Raw genomic sequence first — 18,179 nt, 5'->3', positions numbered from 1 at the left:
TAGAGACTAGTCCATTTTTAGTGCCATTTCATAGTAACAAATACCCACTCTAAGTCGACTTGGGTACTTCACGCTAACTAGTGGGGTACGCATGAGATTGTCCATGTGCGGCCCCGGGGGCGTTCTTTTTAGGTTTCTTAAAATTGATCCCGGTAGACCCTAAGTGATACAGCATACAAGAAACTAGGTGAGACTACAATCACCATGCTACCAATAGTAGCTCTACAATACCGTAGTACCAGCATGGAGGTGAACCAGTCATACATACTTCGTTAATCAAGGGGGAATTCAACATAAAACAAGATGGCTTTTTGGCTAAAAACAGAGCCTTCCGGTCTGCATTAAGGTCGAGCCCAAGGCTGATGACACAGTCTGGGTAAGAAGTGATCGAAGAGATAACCACATGCAGCCAATATCCTCCAGCCCATACCACTCCAGTGCACTAACGCACTTAACGGTAACGCCAGTAGCTCTGGGTGTTCTGGCGCTTCCAGGTGTGGCGGCGACCGGACTTGGTGTTGTTGTAACGGTGACCCTTGTTGATACCACGGGACTTCTTGCCGGTGGCAGTGAGACCACGAGACTCACGGTGCTAGAGAAAAAATTTTCATCAGTATGGCCGTTCCAGATATCGAATTCGAATTGGCGTGTAGAATTTTGTCTTACCTTGTGGACGGGGTTGCAGATCCAGTTGATGCGGGCATCACGGCGGATAGCCTTGTGCTGGGGGTCAACGAGGATGACCTCGAAGTACTTGTAGGTGGAGTCCTGGTTGATCCAGTAGGAGTTCAGGACACGCAAGTTGGCGCAACGGCGGCCGACACGCTCCTCAGCAGTGGCACGCAGAGCACGCTGGTACTTGAGCTGGTTGACACCGTGGTTGGTGGGCTTTCCGTAGGTGGCACCCTTGGGCACAGGGCGCTTACGGCCACCGCGGCGAACACGGACGCGGTAGACGACGTAGCCCTGCTTGGCCTTGTAACCCAGACGGCGAGCCTTGTCGGGGCGAGAGGGGCGGGAAGCACGGTGAATGGCGTTCAGCTGGCGGAGCTATATTGATGCACTCTCAGCAAAGTTCAACGAGTGTATAGCAAGACACACGACCATAAAAAAGTCGTTTGCGTGCCACAACCATTTCCGCCGCAGATTCGTTCAATTCACCCAGTAATACCAAAGTTCAGGCATTTCCTTTGGCTATACGGAGACGAAGCGCTCGGCGGGAATGTTAGGCAATCGAGGATTCGGGGGGGTTTATCTCACCTCCCAGCAGCGAACGCGGAGCAAGAACCGAATGACATCGGACTGCTTCTTCTTCTGGATCTCTTCGACGTACTTAAGGGCACCCATCTGGAACGGATTGAGAGTCAGCGATTGGAATTGGATTGTAAACGATGCCGTATGCGAATTATGGATAATTCGTACCTTGTCGGCTTCACAGGGTCGTCGGTTGTCGTTAGTCGCAACTGCAAAGAAAAGTTCAAGCAGAGAAGAGGATTGAGGGTTGTGTGTGGGACGCTAAAGATTAACCGAGTGTCGGTTTTGCGCCAATCAGATACAGTGACCCATTTATTCCTGAATTCGGAAATTTTAATGCCTCAGGCTTTACTATTGCCATCCAACCATGGTTATGTCAGATTGTGTGCTTAACGAAACCAGTTTCCTGCAAAAGTATGCCGATATTGATATGAGTGAAAAGATAATAAAATAGTAATAAAATAATATGACACTATGACACTATGTACTTATTCATGTTCGTGATGATGAGCTTAAATAACACACATATGCAGCTCCTAATATAGCCTCAAATCCCGCTTGCCATGCAATCAACAAAATATCTCCCATGGGATCGGGAGGTAAAACACATGAAAAAACTGAACACTGATTGACTCCATCGCTCGAATTCATGACAATATTCAACAGATCTTCCCAAGCAACTTGAAACACTCAGCTGTAAAACTTATTCAGCGCGGCGAATAGCCCGAACCATTTCGTTTGTTACAACAATATTTGTCGATCCCAGTGGCAAAACACTTTCTTTGCACAGGGGACACCGAGTACTACGCTCAAGGAGGAAAGGGTCGATACAATCCGAATCAAAGATATGGCCGCATGGTAGCTCACGCACAACCGAGGAGCCAACAACGAAATCCTCAATGCAGATGGCGCAAGTTGTCTGAGTATGGCTCATCCGGTAGGGATGAAGGCTGGGAAGAGGGTAAGCTTCCTGCTCATCGGTGCCTTGGTTGATAACAGCAGCCTCGGGTTTCCTTATTCCAGTCACATGAGGAGAAGGTGATGGAGTGTTGAAGTCAGGCGAAACTGGCATTGGTGGGATGCTGGGGTCAGGCGAATGAGAGGTTGACGATGAATCTGTACTTTGATCGTTCAGCTCGACCACTTCCGTCTGTGCCTCATCTTTTGCATCAGTCGCCGGGGAGTGCGGATAGGTAAACAACGGCAAAGCTTCCACAACATCTCGAGGCACTGTCAAAGGTACTGCCCGAGACACTTGCCCTCCCATGCTATCCAACGGCAAAGCCTCGACATCCAGTTCCCCAGCATCAATTCGTCGTTGAAGTTCCGTCCGCAGCTTTCGTTTATGCCAATTCCACAAAGCCCAGAATATGAAGCTCAAGGCAATTATTGCTCCTATGACTCCGACCAAAAAGAGCGTGAAGTTTGGTTTGTCAGAGCTCAAATGCACTGTGCCGTGTTAGCATTATGATCCGAAATCACAAACCGGGCTGATAATATCATCACCTACCACGTGGAAACATAACGAATAGTCTTTTGTCGGGAACTGAGGAATCGTGCGTCGACGAATTGGTCGTGTTGCTTGTTTTATTGTGTGATGATCCGTATGATGTGAGTTCGTGCATCAGGGTCGCCCCGGCGGGGCCTGGCACACCATATACAGGAAAATCATTTTCAGATCTCCATCGCCCACGGTCATGCAGACTCCAGATCGGATCACTGGGTGGCGGAGGTATTCCAGTATTGTTGCTAAGTTGGAAGAATATGGCGGCGTCGGTATGGGCCTCCCGCGAGGCAGCCAAAAAGGCCTGAGTACATTCTGACGACACCCATGGGGCGATTCCAATGACCGGATATCCAAAGTCTGACACATCTTTGTAACGTGTAACGTTCTCTGGAATAAAAGGCTCTACAATTTTATTGCAAGGATCTTGAGGCGCAAGATCCGGAACAAATAACAGACCAGAGAAGTTTTCAGAATCTGGCAGCCCATGGTCGGAGAGTGTCTGAACGGTTCGATCTAGGACGAAACGAAACCCAACATTTTCCTATAAACAAAGATCATTAGATCGGGATTCTGAAACCTGATGCATTCCAGGCATCGGGTAGATTGACACTCACATTGACTGAAGATGAGGAATTGGAGGCGCTGCCGGGGCCCGCAAATAGCGTGGCAACTCTCCCCTTACCATGCGATGAATATGACATGGCTGTTGTAGATCGGGATCGAGGCGTTTTATGGTATGCGGAATCCCCTGCTGACTATCAATTTGAACACTCCACAGGGCCAATGGATGAGAGAGACCTGGGGGTGCTTTCTCATAGTGCTCTTGCTGGAAGAGAAGGCGTAAAGAGAGAACGAAAATTAGAAAAGGTTCATGACTACGGCTGAGATTTTATTCAAAAGTATTCTGGCTGTTGGACTTGATCGATCCCGGCGACTAAAGCCAAACATAGAGCCCAAGATGAATTCCCCATCGGTTACGGCCAAAAGAATGCAAAGGCAAATCGGGACCGGCTCAAGAATGCAAATAGATCCCTAGCCACGCGACACCAAAGTAAATAATTTCCCTAAATCGGACAAATTAAAAATTAGAAACATGAAACCTGCAAATTGCAAATTACTCGAGAAAGGAGGGCTTAACCTTAACAGAAGATATATAGGGAGATCAGGCCGGATTAGGGCCAATGTTGCCGTTTGCGGATTGCCGGCTGCGGCCATGCGATCGTCATATTACGGCTGTGTTAATGAACTTGATTTCCTGCTCGGCGTATCTACAAAATGAATATATCTTAAGAAATCTTTGTAAATATATGATGAATTTACAAATACTTGGTGTAAATATTAAAATGCCTTGCTACCCATAAAAATTCGAAAATTGTGGTTGAACTCGCAGACAGATGGGCTAGTATATATCCATGCCAACAACACCTAGATACGAAGTTCATATCCATGCAGGAAAACCTAAAGTTACTTTTTACAGAGAATTACTCAAATCTCGATATTGTACCAATAAGGGACTTACTCAATAGGCGTATTTCTAAGCCAGAATATCGAAGATTACTTCCATAACTACACGTACCTATGTGTATAGATTTGTGTAGCGCCTTGGCATCAGAGTAATGCACATCCACCGCCTTATGTGCTAGTTTTAGTGACCGCCTCACGTGCCGTAAAAATCACGTGCTATCATCCCCAGATCGAAGTGTCGCGACTCATGGCTTTGATCTATGTCATCTTTGATTATCCAAACCACATTTCCTGTGGTAGTTCCAACTAAGTTAGATCGGTGGAACTTCTCTTTTTATATTCTTTGATCTGGGAGTTGTCAGCATGTGTTATCCCATCCTAATCGATACCTGAAGAATACCCTATATCAATACCCTCGGTCGTTTATCAAGTACAACAAACACCTTTTATCCCCGAGACAAGCCGTTGAAATCGAATCGTGAAAATGCCATCCGCATATAAGAGCAAAGGGAAAGGTCGCGATGCGCGCCGATCGCGTAGTCGCAATACGACACCCTCCAACGCGGGAGGTGCACCGGCACTCCCAAGCTACCTCGAGACCGATGTAACGAAGCTCATTGATATGGCCCAGGGCCAATATACGGACCTCCTAGACCTTGTTGCTGGACCGAACATTCCCGACTCAAAAACGTTGGAAACATTGGTGGAGCATCTCACTAGTCTTAGTGACATGGCAGATAGCCGGGGTGAGGTGTTCAATGCAGGAATGCGAGAAATGTCACAGAAGCGAAAGGACGTAGTGGAAGACCAAGATCTCAGTCGTGAGGTTGAAGCGCGTGCGAAATTGAAGAGAGAGACCGAGGAAGACGATGATACAATCCACAAAGCGAAGCCGAAGAAGCGGAAAGAGCGCGCAAGCAAGGAAGAGCGACCGTTAAACCATGGGGCACATGAACTAAGTCGTCAAGATGGAGCCGAAACGAAAGTAGAAGGTGGTAAGTCAAGCATTGTGTCACTGAGGCTTCCCTTGTTTTTGATGCCCGCGCCGCCTCCACTCCCACTTCCATTTCTGTCCCCTACTCCACCTTGAACTCCCTCTCTGTTCAAATCTCTTCAATTCAACCCAGAAACTGACCCAACCCCAGCTGCTTCTCCAGTGTTTAAAAATTCGAAAAACGCTGCCTCCGATGGGAGTTCCTCCCTTTCCCCTCCCTCAATGTTATCCCCGAATGGCCCTGCGGGTGGGAACGATGGCGCTGCACCTGAGTCCCCCGGGTCGGACTCGAGTGATTCCTCTCACCAGCCCGAGCCCCAGCCAGCAGTACCACAGGTTCAAGTGTTTGGTAAAAACCCGTTGAAATTCGATGATCCCACCGTCTACCACATCCGCGACATTCTCCCACATATGACCGACGATGACAAGAAGGAAATCTTTAGCGTTGCTCGCTTCCCCAAGACCGACCTTGCTCATATGATGGCTGGTATTGCGCCTGATAAGGACTTCAGTAACGCAAAACCTTCCAATCAAGTCAGCGCAAATACCTTCCAGGCTTACATTGAACCATATGTTCGACCCCTCATGGAAGAGGATATCGCGTGGCTAAGAGAAAGAGTAAGAGCTTCAATTCTACTGCCATTCGGATGGCTCTGGGTAATTTCTTTGACTAACTTTCTCACTTCTTCTAGGGAGATCGTGTGTCACCTTTCATCAACCCGCGCCGGGGAAAGAGAAGCTATCGCCAGGTCTGGGCGGAAGAAGATGGTGTATCCTACGACCAAAGCCAGGACGAGAAAGATCAACTCCCATTGAACCAAGGACGCGGTAGTGTTGAAAACTTGACAGATGAAAAACTTGAGACCAACGAGGTTTCCATCGGTCCGCTTCTTAGCCGTCTCTGTTCCCTTCTACGATATGAGCACCGGACTTTACCCGAGGATACAGCCACTTCAACAAATGGGGACTCAGTTGCACCAAATGGACTAGGAGGTGGAGAGGCAATGGACTTAGACCAACCTAATGGTAATGGCGAACCGGATACCACCAAGCCAGAGAATAAAACTCTTCCACCAGCAACAGCCTTCCGCGACGCCAATCCCAACGAATTCAAGACCTCGGTTGCAAAGCTCGATCACGCCCAGCTTGACGAACGTGCTAAGGCAGAACTGCGATACATCGGGTTCTTGGGACCCGATGATAATCCCGATTACGATGCTCATTATGACGACGAGGTATCCGAGCGTCTTCGACTTCTACAAAGTGAACTCAAGAAACAAATTGTCACGAATAATGCGCGCAAGGCCCGTATCCTCAAAATCGCCCAGGAGCACATGGCTCTTCTCGAGTTCACTACTATTCAGGATGACCTTGATACTCAGGTTCAGCAGGCTTATCTCAAGCGCACCCGGACAATGGGCAAGAGTAAAAAGGGAGCGCAAGCTAAGCACCGCCCCGGTGGTGCGGGTGGTGGTAGCCATGTCGCGGGTGTATCACGGCCTGCTGTAGGTGATCAGGCGAAGACTGTCATGGATCGTCGCAAGCGTTGGAATGATGCTTTCTTGCCTATCTTCGAAGATATCAAGACTACGATTCCGTCAGAAGGAGAAACAATCTTCGATCCTGCGACCATGGCCGAGCATGAAAAGGCCGAGCTGGAGAACTGGGACGAAGAATAAACTTACTTCCCTTCTTATTCTCCCTTCATCCTATCTGTTTGTTATCTTCTAGCGGCTTTCTTTGCTCATACTTTGTTCTCATCCTCACATGATATGATACGACTGGAATGATGGGTTGGCGCGGCGTTTGCGGATTCTTGTGTTCTTTTTCTGTATCTTTTCTTTTCACCGCGGTGCTGACAGGATTGTAATCCAATCCGATTCTTGTTCTGTTGCCAGGGTGAACATATTCTGTCCTCTTATGTCTCAAATATGGTGGAAACACGTGTATCTACATGTACTCGACTTTCACAACCCGCAGATACCAATTTTCAATGGACAGAAAGTTCAATCACTATCTAACTCTACGACGACAACTTTTCTAACAGCAATGAAACAATCCATAATGATCAGGGTATCTAGACGTAAAACAAACAAAATCCATCACCGATGAACAATCAATACCTCCCCAGGATACCTCTTCAACCTCACCGTCAACTCCCTCTCACTAACCTCCAACTCCGTACAAATCTGATCCAAACAATGTTCCCCATCAAGATACCTTCCAAAAACCCTCTCATCAAACCAATCCTCTTCATCCTCCTCAAAAAGCCCTGTCAAGGGCACATTCCCACTCCTCCCCCCACTATGAAAGCTCCCCGCACGCTCATGGCTCTCCACACCCTGTCTCCCCATCGACGCAATAGGCGCCTCCTCCCCAACACTAGACGCCGCATACGGCGTATTATTCCCTGTCGTCGTACGGGATGACGGGCCAGCTGATAGCTGCGCTGGTGTGTTTGCCATAGTCCCTGGCGTGGAGAGAACATTACCACTCCCATTTCCATTCGGCCCAGGAAGAAGCGAGGAATTCCGTGGTCCTGCTGCGGGTTTCCCAGTTGCTATCGCGTACTTATGTACACGGTATAGAAAACCCTTTATCACACCGAAGGTTATGAAGCGTCTTATGTCGATATTTGCTAGTTCCCGACTATGTGACGAGTACCACTGCTTTATACTTTGGCCTTGTTTTAGAGCTGCGTAGAGCTCTACAATACCCACACCATCGACAACAGGTGTAGCCTGTGGAAGCGTTTCGGAAGGATCGATATCAAGATGATGCGCGGATGTAGGTGTTGTTGAGCTTGCTCTCGCTCTTCCTCCAGGTATGTCTTCTTCATCGCCTAGTACGGGCCAGATTTCCTCTGCATCGAACCGGGATTCGTCACGGGAGACTGAGATGCTCGAGGCCGGATCTATTAGTTGGCTTGGAAGTGAGCCTGGAGGAATGCTCGGTGTTGTTGTACTGATGCTTGTGGCGAGAGCTGCTGTTACGGGTGGTAGAGATGTAGGTGGGGCGAGAGGGTTCTGGGGAGCGAAGCGTGTGTTTACGTAGCGGGCACATTCGAGTTGCATTGCTTCGTCTGAAGCGATTGTTGTGCTGAATTGGGCTGTTGGGGCATATATTGCTGAGAAGGAGAAGATGTCTAGGAGGAAGACGCAGCCGTAGTATAGGAGGTGGCGGATTGCGCGACATGTTAGGGAGAAGTCGGTATCTGCTAGGGTGGATATTATGCGGATGCTGTTCACGCCGTTGATGTGTGGGACGACCTGGGTCGGTTAGTTGGGATTTTAGGTGCAGGAGGGGAGGGGATCGTACTCGTTGCATGGTTAGGTCCCAGTTCTCGTCCATGAAAGCTTGATAGCGTACTGTGAAGAGTGGGACGTACCAGGCCTTGACGGCTGGTGGGGATGGGTATATGGGGAAGAGCTTTATGTTCAATGTGTTAAGCTCGTCTGCGTACTACCGGTTAGTTTTTGGTTATGATAGTTTGTTAGCAAGGAGAGTACATACCGATAGGGATCATGCACTCGCAGTAATTGTTGAGATCCTCCATCAACATCTCACAGAGACTGTATACTTTGCCCTCGCCGCTTTTTGAGAAATCGCGCGACAAGAACCCACTCTGTTCTTCTAGGGCATGCATCAAGTCGGCCAACTTCTGGACCACACTCTTGTATGTACTGAAGTCATCCTCTTCGGAAAGCACCAGACAGAAATTGAAAATAAACTCATTTCTGTCATAGCGAGGAGACTTCATGCAGATTGGGTATCCCAGAATTCGGTATCCATTTGTGCAGACCTGGAGCAGATTACCGCAGAGCTCCTGGCGGGGTATAACGAAGAACGAGATATCGGAGAAGGTGAGATACAGATCTTGCGACTGGGCTGTGGCGGACGGAACGATCGCTCCATCGGGGACTTGGTGAACAACCTTGGGACCTAAATATAGACAGAAATACAGTTAGTATAGAGCCCTTCCTACGCGTCAAGCCCTGGGTTGGGTTGGATCTCTTACCCTCCTGCGTGTCGAATTTGCTGTAGAAGATTGCCTTGATCATGGTGGAGCTACTTGGCACCGAGACTAGCAATCACGCCAACGGTGGATAATACGAAACACCTAGACAGCTCTCGACACAGGTCTAGTGAGAAGTATTGGCCTTGGTGGAAGGACTGCAAGACATGGCGCCGTTGCAGCGATACGCGGTCAAGCTGGGAGATGCGGGAGTCCAATCGAGTTGCTTATCGGCGGGTCCACGGAGCTCCACTTTCTGTCAATCACCTTGATACATAGAAATACGCAGTCACAGATTACTATTTGGTAAGTGACGATTTTTACATGATGAATTATGGGGATAGAACTATGTTTTTGCATATAAAATAAAATATAAATTTCGATTTCGAACAAGTAAACTTGATAGAAGCGGCGTAGATCTGTAATCTCCGACGAATTGGAGCCAGTCCGTATCAGCAGAAGTGGTGATCATTGTTGGTCGTTTCATGAAGGCTAAGAAGGGTCAAGAAAGAAACGCGGAGAAAAAAGCGCCGGGACATGCAACCCATTATCGTGATCTCTTGAAGGTGTCTTTTTTTTTGGTGTTTTTCTGCTTTGGTATTTTTGATTTAAAAGCCTGTCGGAGCCAAGATGTAAGTCGGCTCAGCGCGCCTCGCCAGGAGTGTGATTCGAGGATTGGGGAAGAATGGGACTTGAAGCGTAAAGGTTCGAGGTCGTGTACAGGAACGATTCTGCAGAAAGAGTATTCGCCAGAGGCAGAGGAGCCTCATTTGTATGCTCTTCTTCATATCGTATCGCAGATATCGGTACTTCGGGTAACAAGCTCAAGTGCGCATCGGCTCGAATCCCATGAAGCATATCGCTATACGATCCTCGTTCCCTGGATTCCTTCAGCCATTGTTCCCAAGCCGCATCCAGCGGCACGTCAGCACCCTGATCGCGTGCCTCCACGTTCGCAATCAATTGGTGTTGTAGTGGAAGACCACAGCTGGTCACCTCTTCGTCGCTAGAATCTTCGTCGTGTTCGTGCGATCGGTAACCGGAGAAGACACTGGAACTACGGGTGTCGCTCGCTCGTACTGTATCGTCGCTGCGTGTCTCAATAAGTTGGTCATAATCGTCTTCTAGCCCGTAGAAGTCATCGTGTACTGTGATCGAAGGTAAAGGGGTTGGGGTTGGTTGCCAGGTGCTATGGCCGATCGTGTCCCGCACAGTTGTCCCTTCCATCAGCTCATACCGCGCCCGCGCTGATTTTGTGCCCTCCCAGCAACACATATCCATCATTTCATCGTTGGTCAGACCTAGCTCGTCGAAGGTCTTGAAGAGTCGTCTGTGCCACTGGAATCGACCGAGTCGCATGCGGTGCGGACCATAGGAATAGTCCAGGCCTGGATATTGTGCTTCGATGCAATCGAGATGTCCATAGAATCGACTGGTTTCCAACCTGACTTCCGGTACTAGCTTTTTAACGACAAAGGCGGCAAATGAATCTGGGTCATTGGCGCTTGGATGTGGGAAAATCGTGTTGTGCACGAGCTGAGGGAGTGATGGTTTGCGCATGGTGGCGGGTAAGAGAGAAGAGGGCAATAGAGGATTAGAGAAGGGAAAAGGGAAGGCTGTATGTAAAGAAAAGGGTCAAGGGAGAAGCAAAATTCAACTAGAAACCCAAAGCGCTGGGCAGGCGCTTCAGCCTCTAACAGCCGAGGGGGGGGGGGGGAACAAAAGTGAAGGCGATGTGAGACTCGGACTCCCGCAGTGGGGAATGTCTAGATGGCACTAAGTAAACAAATACATGAAAATGGAATATGGGATGGAGAATGTTTTAGGATGTAAATCAGGGATGAGAAGAAAAGGAGAAGGAAAAGGAAACAAAGAGAGAAAGATTATATTAGGCAGTATTGGTGTCACGGTGAGTTAATATGATGTGTTGTCGCTGCACGAACAGCTGGTTCGGGTTCTGCTGATTCCCAATCTCCACTCTTTCTCTCTCTTCGCCCTACAATCCTCTCTCTCTCTCTCTCCCCCTTCATTCCTCTCGAATCCAATGTCGACTTTCGATGGCATTGTCTCAGGTAAGACAATCTTGGCATATTACCTTCAAAGCTGACTTGCTATTTTTATTTTATCATTTTCTAGAGTTCCCCGAAATTCAAAGTAAGACTCAATTCCCATCAGCACAAGTCTCTCATACTAAGATGCATTACTCTATACAGTTGATTACTTTCGGCAGAATCCAAATCGGCCAGCACCCCTGGCCTGTTTCCTAAGCCATGTGCATAGCGACCATCTACAGGGTCTAGAGTCCTTTCGAGCTCCATTCATTTACTGTTCCCCGGCCACTCGTGAAGTAAGTTCTGCACTCTACTACTACCTCTGATTCGGATGTACTAACCATGGTGACAGCTACTACTAAGGATTGAAAAATACCCACATCGAATGAATTTCCAAAAAGGTATTCTAGAATCAAGACGACTACATTACAAACATCTCGGGAAAATACTGGTCAGTCATTTATTTTCAAGGCAAATATTAAGAGAATACGAGATCTGAGATCTGACGCTCCACATAGCGTCCCATACCACTTAACACACCAACAGATATTGAACTCACACCCAAAAAACATGTCAGGGTCACTCTGTTCGATGCAAACCACTGCGTGGGAGCTGTCATGTTCCTAATCGAGGGGAGTGGCAATGCTGTGCTCTACACAGGGGATATTAGAGGTTAAAACTTTCTTCATTGGATCTATCACAAAATTAACATTTGACAGCTGAAAAATGGTGGACCGATGCGCTGATCCGACACCCCCTCTTAATACCATACACCCTGGGGAAAAAGCGACTGGACAAAGTCTACCTCGACACAACTTTCGCTACTAAATCAAATCCCCTCCGAGAGTTCCCATCCAAGGCAGAAGGGCTATCGGAGCTTCTTACGAAGGTAGAAGCTTATCCAGCGGAGACGATTTTTTACTTTCGGGCCTGGACTTTCGGTTACGAGGACGTTTGGCTCGCTCTTTCGGCGGCATTAAATGCGAAGGTGATTAAGGCTTTGCTTTATTTTGAAAAGTTTTCGCAATCCTCTGAAACCCAGACTAATCGTCATTTAGGTTCATTTGGATCGATATCAACTCGGTCTTTATCGTGCTCTAATGAGTACATCTGGAGGAAAGGAAATTAATGAAGCCCATGCGCTTTGTGGGTTCGAGCTGGGTAACAGATCTGTCGCTGGTTGTCTAAGCGATGACGATGCCAGCAGGATTCACAGCTGCGAACCGGGTGTCTCGTGCAAGGCTGCTCGTGGTCCTAAGACAGTATACATCACCCCCATCGTGAACCGTACTCGGGAAGGCGACGAGATCCCAGAGGCCGGTGCTGGTGGAGGCGCGGGAGATCTATATCAAGCTCACGAATTAGAACTACCGGATGAGTCTGCCCTCGCTAGGCTAGAGGAACTTTGTGCCCGGCACATTCACGACCCGGAGGCTTTATCGAAAACACGAACTGCATTGCTAGAGGCGTTCCGGTCACGGAAACGAACATTATCTCTTGATCGATATGATGTTCACGATGATGAAATTCCTCTAGAACAGCTGGTAACGAAGCTCAGCCATAGAAGTGGCGATAACAAAGACACCAAAACCGACTCTGATCTCCCTAATACAATTGTGAGTCTCACATTCCCATTCCGATATGACCCTTCCTAGTTCTAACTTGATCAGAATTTCCCTTACTCCCGCCATTCATCCTATTCCGAACTGTGTCACCTCATTGCTGCGCTGAAGCCAAAAGATGTCCATCCCTGCACGGTAGATCCGTCCTCCTGGTCCGAATCAGTCTCCATCCGGTACCTGTTTGGTCACCTCTGCTCAGGAGAGAAGTTTTCCCATGATGATCACATGCACGATATACTAGATGCTCAATACGACGAAGAGCATCATGCAAGAAAGCGAGTTCGGTACAATAATCATGATGGTAATGGTAACGAAAACGGAAACGAAAACGATATCGACGACGACCTTGCAACCCAGTCTTCCCAACGAAGCAGCATGCCCGAAGAGCCTACTTTAAATACCAACCGAACCCCTCTCGCCCAATATCCAGTCGCAACCACCATTTCAGACAGAGCCGCAACCAGACACAGTGAGATTCAAAAAGCACACCGCTACCTACATGAAATTGCCGACTCGGACTTATTACAAATCGGTCCTCTGCCTTCATCTTTTCCTACAGAAAAAGTAAATGCTTCCTTTGTTTCCAACACCACTTCCAACGGGCACACAGACCAAGATACAACTACATCCCAGGATCTACCGCTCATCCCAACTGATACCAACGAACAACAACAATCACAATCACCACTAAACGAGAGTCAAATAACAGATACCCTCACATTATCTATAACTAAATCTACACTCGCTCCATCATCGCCCGTAGACGCCGATGCTGCTCTGATGGCATCTGATTCTGATTCTGATTCTTCTCCGGAGATATCTCCAAATGGAACGCAGGGGTCTAAGATACGACGAAGTGCTGGGCGAAGAAGAGTTATGGCGCGTTTACGTGGTCGTGTCTCGGCTTATCTTGCTGCTTCAGATGGGTCTTATTCGGCGTGGGAAGAACATTCGCTTGTTTCGGCGGGTGATAACCATGCTGAGGAGACGGAGTTATGAGGATTGTGACCTGTGAGAACACAATACAAGACAGAGTGGTGGTGACTTGGTCAAGATACTTTGTCAGTCAGTCAGTCGCTTATGGGCTTTTATTAAATTTTTTTTGTCTTGTCTTGTCTTCAACCTATTTTCCCCCAAAATGGGTGCATGCGGTGGTGAATTGCTCTTATTGACACCCTGCTGGCACGGGCGGTTTGTATGCTACTTATTTCGGTTTAAATTATCTACATATCATACAGTATACCCTATTCATATAATGATTAACAAGGAGAAAATAGGTTTGAATTTAATCTAGTTATTATACCCCGTACCTACGTTCCAGCCTCGTCCTTATAGGGTGTAGGTGGGCGGATGCGACCTAAATTGTAGGTACGGCGAAGTCCGCCGTCGTGGGTCCAGTTTGCCGAAAGCCAGAACGAAGCCGAATCCCGGCGATCTCCTTGACATAGCGTCGTATTCAGCATATTAGTAGCCTAGTAATATGTAGTCTAGAAGGTCGGTATAGTATAATCAAAATAGTGGAGCTTTTGCCAGTAATAGAATGAGAGGGGAAAACTTGAATAGATTGAATAAAGTCATCACTTTCGTGTGTAGCTCAGCTACCTACATGCAAAACAAACTCTTCGCTATGAGAACATAACAACATGAAAACGTGAACATGAACATGGGAACTCCCCGAATAGCAGACGCTCTAAGGAGGTATATAACGGGGCAATGCTGATGGTGAAATTGGGGTTGCGATCAAAGGCAGAAACAATGGAGGGGAGGGGATATGAAGAAGAAAATGAGAACAGTATAGCTAGCATCAGGGAGATTGGGGATGGGATAGGATAGGAGAGGGTGTGTAGGTGTTACAAATGTAACAATTCCATCCTGAGCCCCATATCTAGAAGATGTAGTATGCCTGTGTCAAGGGTAACTCGGTTGAGGGCTCAGCGTCGCAAAGCATATTATCTGCTTCAACAGTCTAGTATGTTGCATTAGTATATTGAGTCATATATTTTTTCTTCAAAGAGAAGATGTTAAATAGAAGATGAATACTCACATAACTCTCAGGATCGACCTTCATCTTCGGCATCGCATCATTAAACTTCATATCCTTCTTCCCCACATTTCGACAATTTTTAACCGCTTCAATACGTTTCTTCAGACCGTATGTTTGAACAATTCCTTCATCGATAGAAGCCTGGGAAACGAACATAATAGATCTGCTAGGCACACGAGCACCGAACATTGGGCGTACAATCATAGGCTCGATGGTTGGGATTGAGGCGTTGGGATCACCCATCTCAGCAACGGTGATCATACCGCTCTTTAGAACTTGAACTGGCTTTGTACCGAATGTGCTTGGGTTCCAGAGAACAAGATCCGCGATCTTCCCCACCTCCACACTACCGATTAAATGGGCCATACCCTGTGCCAAAGCAGGGTTGATGGTGTATTTGCTAATGTAGCGCTTAACGCGGAAATTATCGTTGTTTGTGCCTTCGTCTTGGGGTAAAGGCCCACGCTGAGTCTTGTTCTTGTGTGCAGTGTGCCAGGTGCGGAGGATCACTTCACCGCAGCGGCCCATGGCTTGTGAATCGGAGGACATCATGCTGATTGCGCCTAAATCGTGGAGAACGTCTTCGGCTGCGATGGTCTCGGCGCGGATACGGCTCTCGGCGAAGGCGACGTCTTCGGGAATATTCTTTGATAAGTGGTGGCAGACCATTAGCATGTCGAGATGCTCGTCCAGTGTGTTGAGGGTGAATGGGCGAGTTGGGTTGGTGCTACTTGGTAGGACGTTGGGGTGCTCAACGACGGAAATGATGTCCGGGGCGTGGCCACCACCAGCACCCTCGGTGTGGTATGTGTGGATTGTACGGCCCTTGAAGGCTTCGATGGTCTGCTCTACAAACCCGGACTCGTTTAATGTGTCGGTGTGAATCATACACTGCACATCATAGTCGTCGCAGACTTCTAGGCAGTTGTCAATCGCGGCGGGGGTAGAACCCCAATCCTCATGCAGCTTGAGACCAGCTGCACCTGCCTTGATCTGTTCTTCGATGCTAATGCGGCCGCAATCATTACCCTTTCCTGTAATACCAATGTTGATGGGCAAGCTATCGCATGCCTGCATCATCAGACGGAGATGGTTCGGTCCCGGCGAACAAGTAGTAGCATTGGACCCGGTACTAGGGCCTGTACCACCACCCAAGAATGTAGTAATACCCGAAGCCAGAGCCTCGTCCACTTGTTGCGGACAAATCAAATGAATATGTGTATCGAATCCACCAGCCGTGATAATCTTGCCCTCGCCAGCAATCACGTCAGTTGAAGCACCCACAACCAAATCGGGGTGTACACCGTCCATGATATCCGGGTTACCAGCCTTTCCAATTCCAGCAATCAGACCATCCTTTATACCAATATCAGCCTTGTAGATACCAGTATAGTCGATGATCAGCGCATTTGTTATAACCGTATCAACACACTCTGCAGAAGATCGCCCTGACGCTTGTCCCATTCCATCACGAATTGTTTTACCACCGCCAAACGCACACTCGTCTCCATGGCTTGTCATATCGTTCTCAACTTGTACCCATAGATCGGTCAAGCCAAGACGCACCAAGTCACCTGTTGTCGGTCCAAACATGCGAGCGTATGCATCTCGTTCCATCGAGAATCCAGTAATCAAGGTAGTTTCTGCTGTTGGCTCGGGTATATGCGCAAATCCAGCCACTTGAAGCTTTGATAGGATCTCATCTGCACGGTTCATGTCCACAGGCCCATTAGCCAGCCAATTTCCTCCTCGAATGACCTTGTGGCCGGCGATTTCAACCAAAGTCACGGTCTTGGTGTCACCGGGCTCGAATCGAATCGAGGTACCAGCCGCAATGTCCAATCTATATCCATACGCTCGAACGCGATCAAAATGCAATTGAGGATTTGTTTCGATAAAATGGTAGTGCGATCCGACCTATGAAGAGTACCACCTCTGTTAGTCCATCGTATTCATAATGTGTTCCGCGGAGCGTTTCACTGGTACATACCTGGATAGGTCGGTCTCCTTTACTCATAACCTTCAACTTAATGCGCTTTCGCCCATCATTCATGAACACTCGTGCATCCTTTACCGGAATAATCGCGCCCGGCATTTTCTCTGGCAGGTAATCTTCGGGATGAGGATCCGGGAAGGCTTTTGGTGAGGGAACAGGCAGGAAGCTGCCATACAAGGCACGTTCGAGGTCTCCTTCGTCGCTACTGATGGGATGGTGCACAGTAACCAAATAGGTACCTGAACGGAAAGTTCCTTCAACCTGAAGCTCGACAAGAGTGGCGATGACAGAAGGCATGACATGTCGGCGACCGAGCAAAGTCTTTCCAATAGACATCAGATCCGCAACGGAGTAGTGGCCATCACGAATGAGCTAGAATAGCACAACACAATTAGTTAGCTACATTGTCACATCATCTCGGGCTTGCAATGCCATTGGCTGGAATAGAAGAATTTCGATATTGTATCGATATCCAAGACACAGCCCAAAAAAAGTGGGGATCGCGTACCTCGTGCAGGACGGATGAGATCAAGGCCTGCAGGCAATAAAAATTAGCGTCGGGGATTCCCACCACATTTGGAATCGATAACCCATTTGCACATTGGAAGACACGTACCACTGCCTCTGCATGATTGAGAACGACACCCCGAGCCAGGCGCCTTTGTGCTAAAAACCCAAGGTTCGCGATGGTGAGCTTATCCAGCTACATAGAAAAGCGGTGGTTAGTGGGCACTTGAACTTGAAATTTCCGGGACGTTTGGAGACCAATTTTTGAAGTTGCTTGGCACAGCGATAGACCTACCTCCTTCGGAACAAGCTGCATGATGCAGTGGAACCCGAACCTCTGGCTTGGCGTACAGAACAAGGGGATAGGTGTCAAGAACAGAGTTTCGTCCTGAAGAGATAGATATATCTTCGCACCCCCGGGGAAGGTTGGAAAGGGTGGCTAGGGATGTGGGGAGGGGCGGACGCGGTATATTTCAAGTCGGAAAGTCGTGCAGATAACAGTTGATAAGGCTCTGCCGTGCTGGCCGATTGGGTGTCGAGCTCGGCCGTGTTAGTCACGGTTTTGCTAATGGTTTTTTGTTTAATCCGGACATTTGGACCCGCTGGAGAGGCTAGGTAATTTCTCGAATGAAAATTGTGGATTCGATTTAGAATTAGAATTAGTGTTTGGCCCGTCTCTGGTAGGCTACCTCGGAAGTATATGAATATTGTGATTGCCATTAAAA

General features: G+C 48.1%; 6 protein-coding genes across 6 annotated transcripts; 2 read left to right on the top strand and 4 right to left on the bottom strand.

Moving 5' to 3' along the window:
- Positions 1–451: 451 nt before the first annotated feature.
- N7478_004193 (60S ribosomal eL15 domain-containing protein) lies at positions 452–3,462 on the bottom strand (the record flags this gene model as incomplete). The annotated part of the gene is made up of 7 exons (XM_056920407.1): positions 452–592; positions 667–1,050; positions 1,261–1,347; positions 1,423–1,515; positions 2,126–2,703; positions 2,765–3,302; positions 3,376–3,462. The coding sequence occupies 7 exons, from the start codon at positions 3,460–3,462 to the stop codon at positions 452–454; spliced, it is 1,908 nt and encodes a 635-aa protein (XP_056778444.1).
- Positions 3,463–4,709: 1,247 nt separating this feature from the next.
- N7478_004192 (histone acetyltransferase NGG1) lies at positions 4,710–6,898 on the top strand (the record flags this gene model as incomplete). Its single annotated transcript, XM_056920406.1, has 3 exons — positions 4,710–5,220; positions 5,371–5,837; positions 5,912–6,898. 3 exons carry the CDS (start codon positions 4,710–4,712, stop codon positions 6,896–6,898), a joined length of 1,965 nt encoding a protein of 654 aa, XP_056778443.1.
- A 423-nt stretch (positions 6,899–7,321) lies between these two features.
- Positions 7,322–9,280, bottom strand: N7478_004191 (nitrogen permease regulating protein NPR2; the record flags this gene model as incomplete). Its single annotated transcript, XM_056920405.1, has 4 exons — positions 7,322–8,488; positions 8,538–8,674; positions 8,733–9,161; positions 9,238–9,280. The coding sequence occupies 4 exons, from the start codon at positions 9,278–9,280 to the stop codon at positions 7,322–7,324; spliced, it is 1,776 nt and encodes a 591-aa protein (XP_056778442.1).
- Positions 9,281–9,876: 596 nt separating this feature from the next.
- N7478_004190 (uncharacterized protein) lies at positions 9,877–10,794 on the bottom strand (the record flags this gene model as incomplete). Its single annotated transcript, XM_056920404.1, has 1 exon — positions 9,877–10,794. One exon carries the CDS (start codon positions 10,792–10,794, stop codon positions 9,877–9,879), a length of 918 nt encoding a protein of 305 aa, XP_056778441.1.
- Positions 10,795–11,278: 484 nt separating this feature from the next.
- On the top strand, positions 11,279–13,906 carry N7478_004189 (uncharacterized protein; the record flags this gene model as incomplete). The annotated part of the gene is made up of 7 exons (XM_056920403.1): positions 11,279–11,306; positions 11,371–11,388; positions 11,448–11,581; positions 11,804–11,957; positions 12,005–12,273; positions 12,344–12,901; positions 12,956–13,906. 7 exons carry the CDS (start codon positions 11,279–11,281, stop codon positions 13,904–13,906), a joined length of 2,112 nt encoding a protein of 703 aa, XP_056778440.1.
- An 886-nt stretch (positions 13,907–14,792) lies between these two features.
- Positions 14,793–17,770, bottom strand: N7478_004188 (urease Ure; the record flags this gene model as incomplete). Its single annotated transcript, XM_056920402.1, has 6 exons — positions 14,793–14,873; positions 14,952–16,868; positions 16,942–17,319; positions 17,456–17,482; positions 17,564–17,650; positions 17,750–17,770. 6 exons carry the CDS (start codon positions 17,768–17,770, stop codon positions 14,793–14,795), a joined length of 2,511 nt encoding a protein of 836 aa, XP_056778439.1.
- Between the last annotated feature and the right edge of the window lie 409 nt (positions 17,771–18,179).

The sequence above is a fragment of the Penicillium angulare genome, assembly GCF_028827245.1.
Source record: "Penicillium angulare strain IBT 27051 chromosome Unknown utg000004l_segment0_segment0, whole genome shotgun sequence".
Lineage (NCBI taxonomy): Eukaryota > Fungi > Ascomycota > Eurotiomycetes > Eurotiales > Aspergillaceae > Penicillium > Penicillium angulare.
The sequence above is the reverse complement of the archived record's forward strand: the minus strand, read 5'-3'. Positions and strand labels throughout refer to the sequence as shown.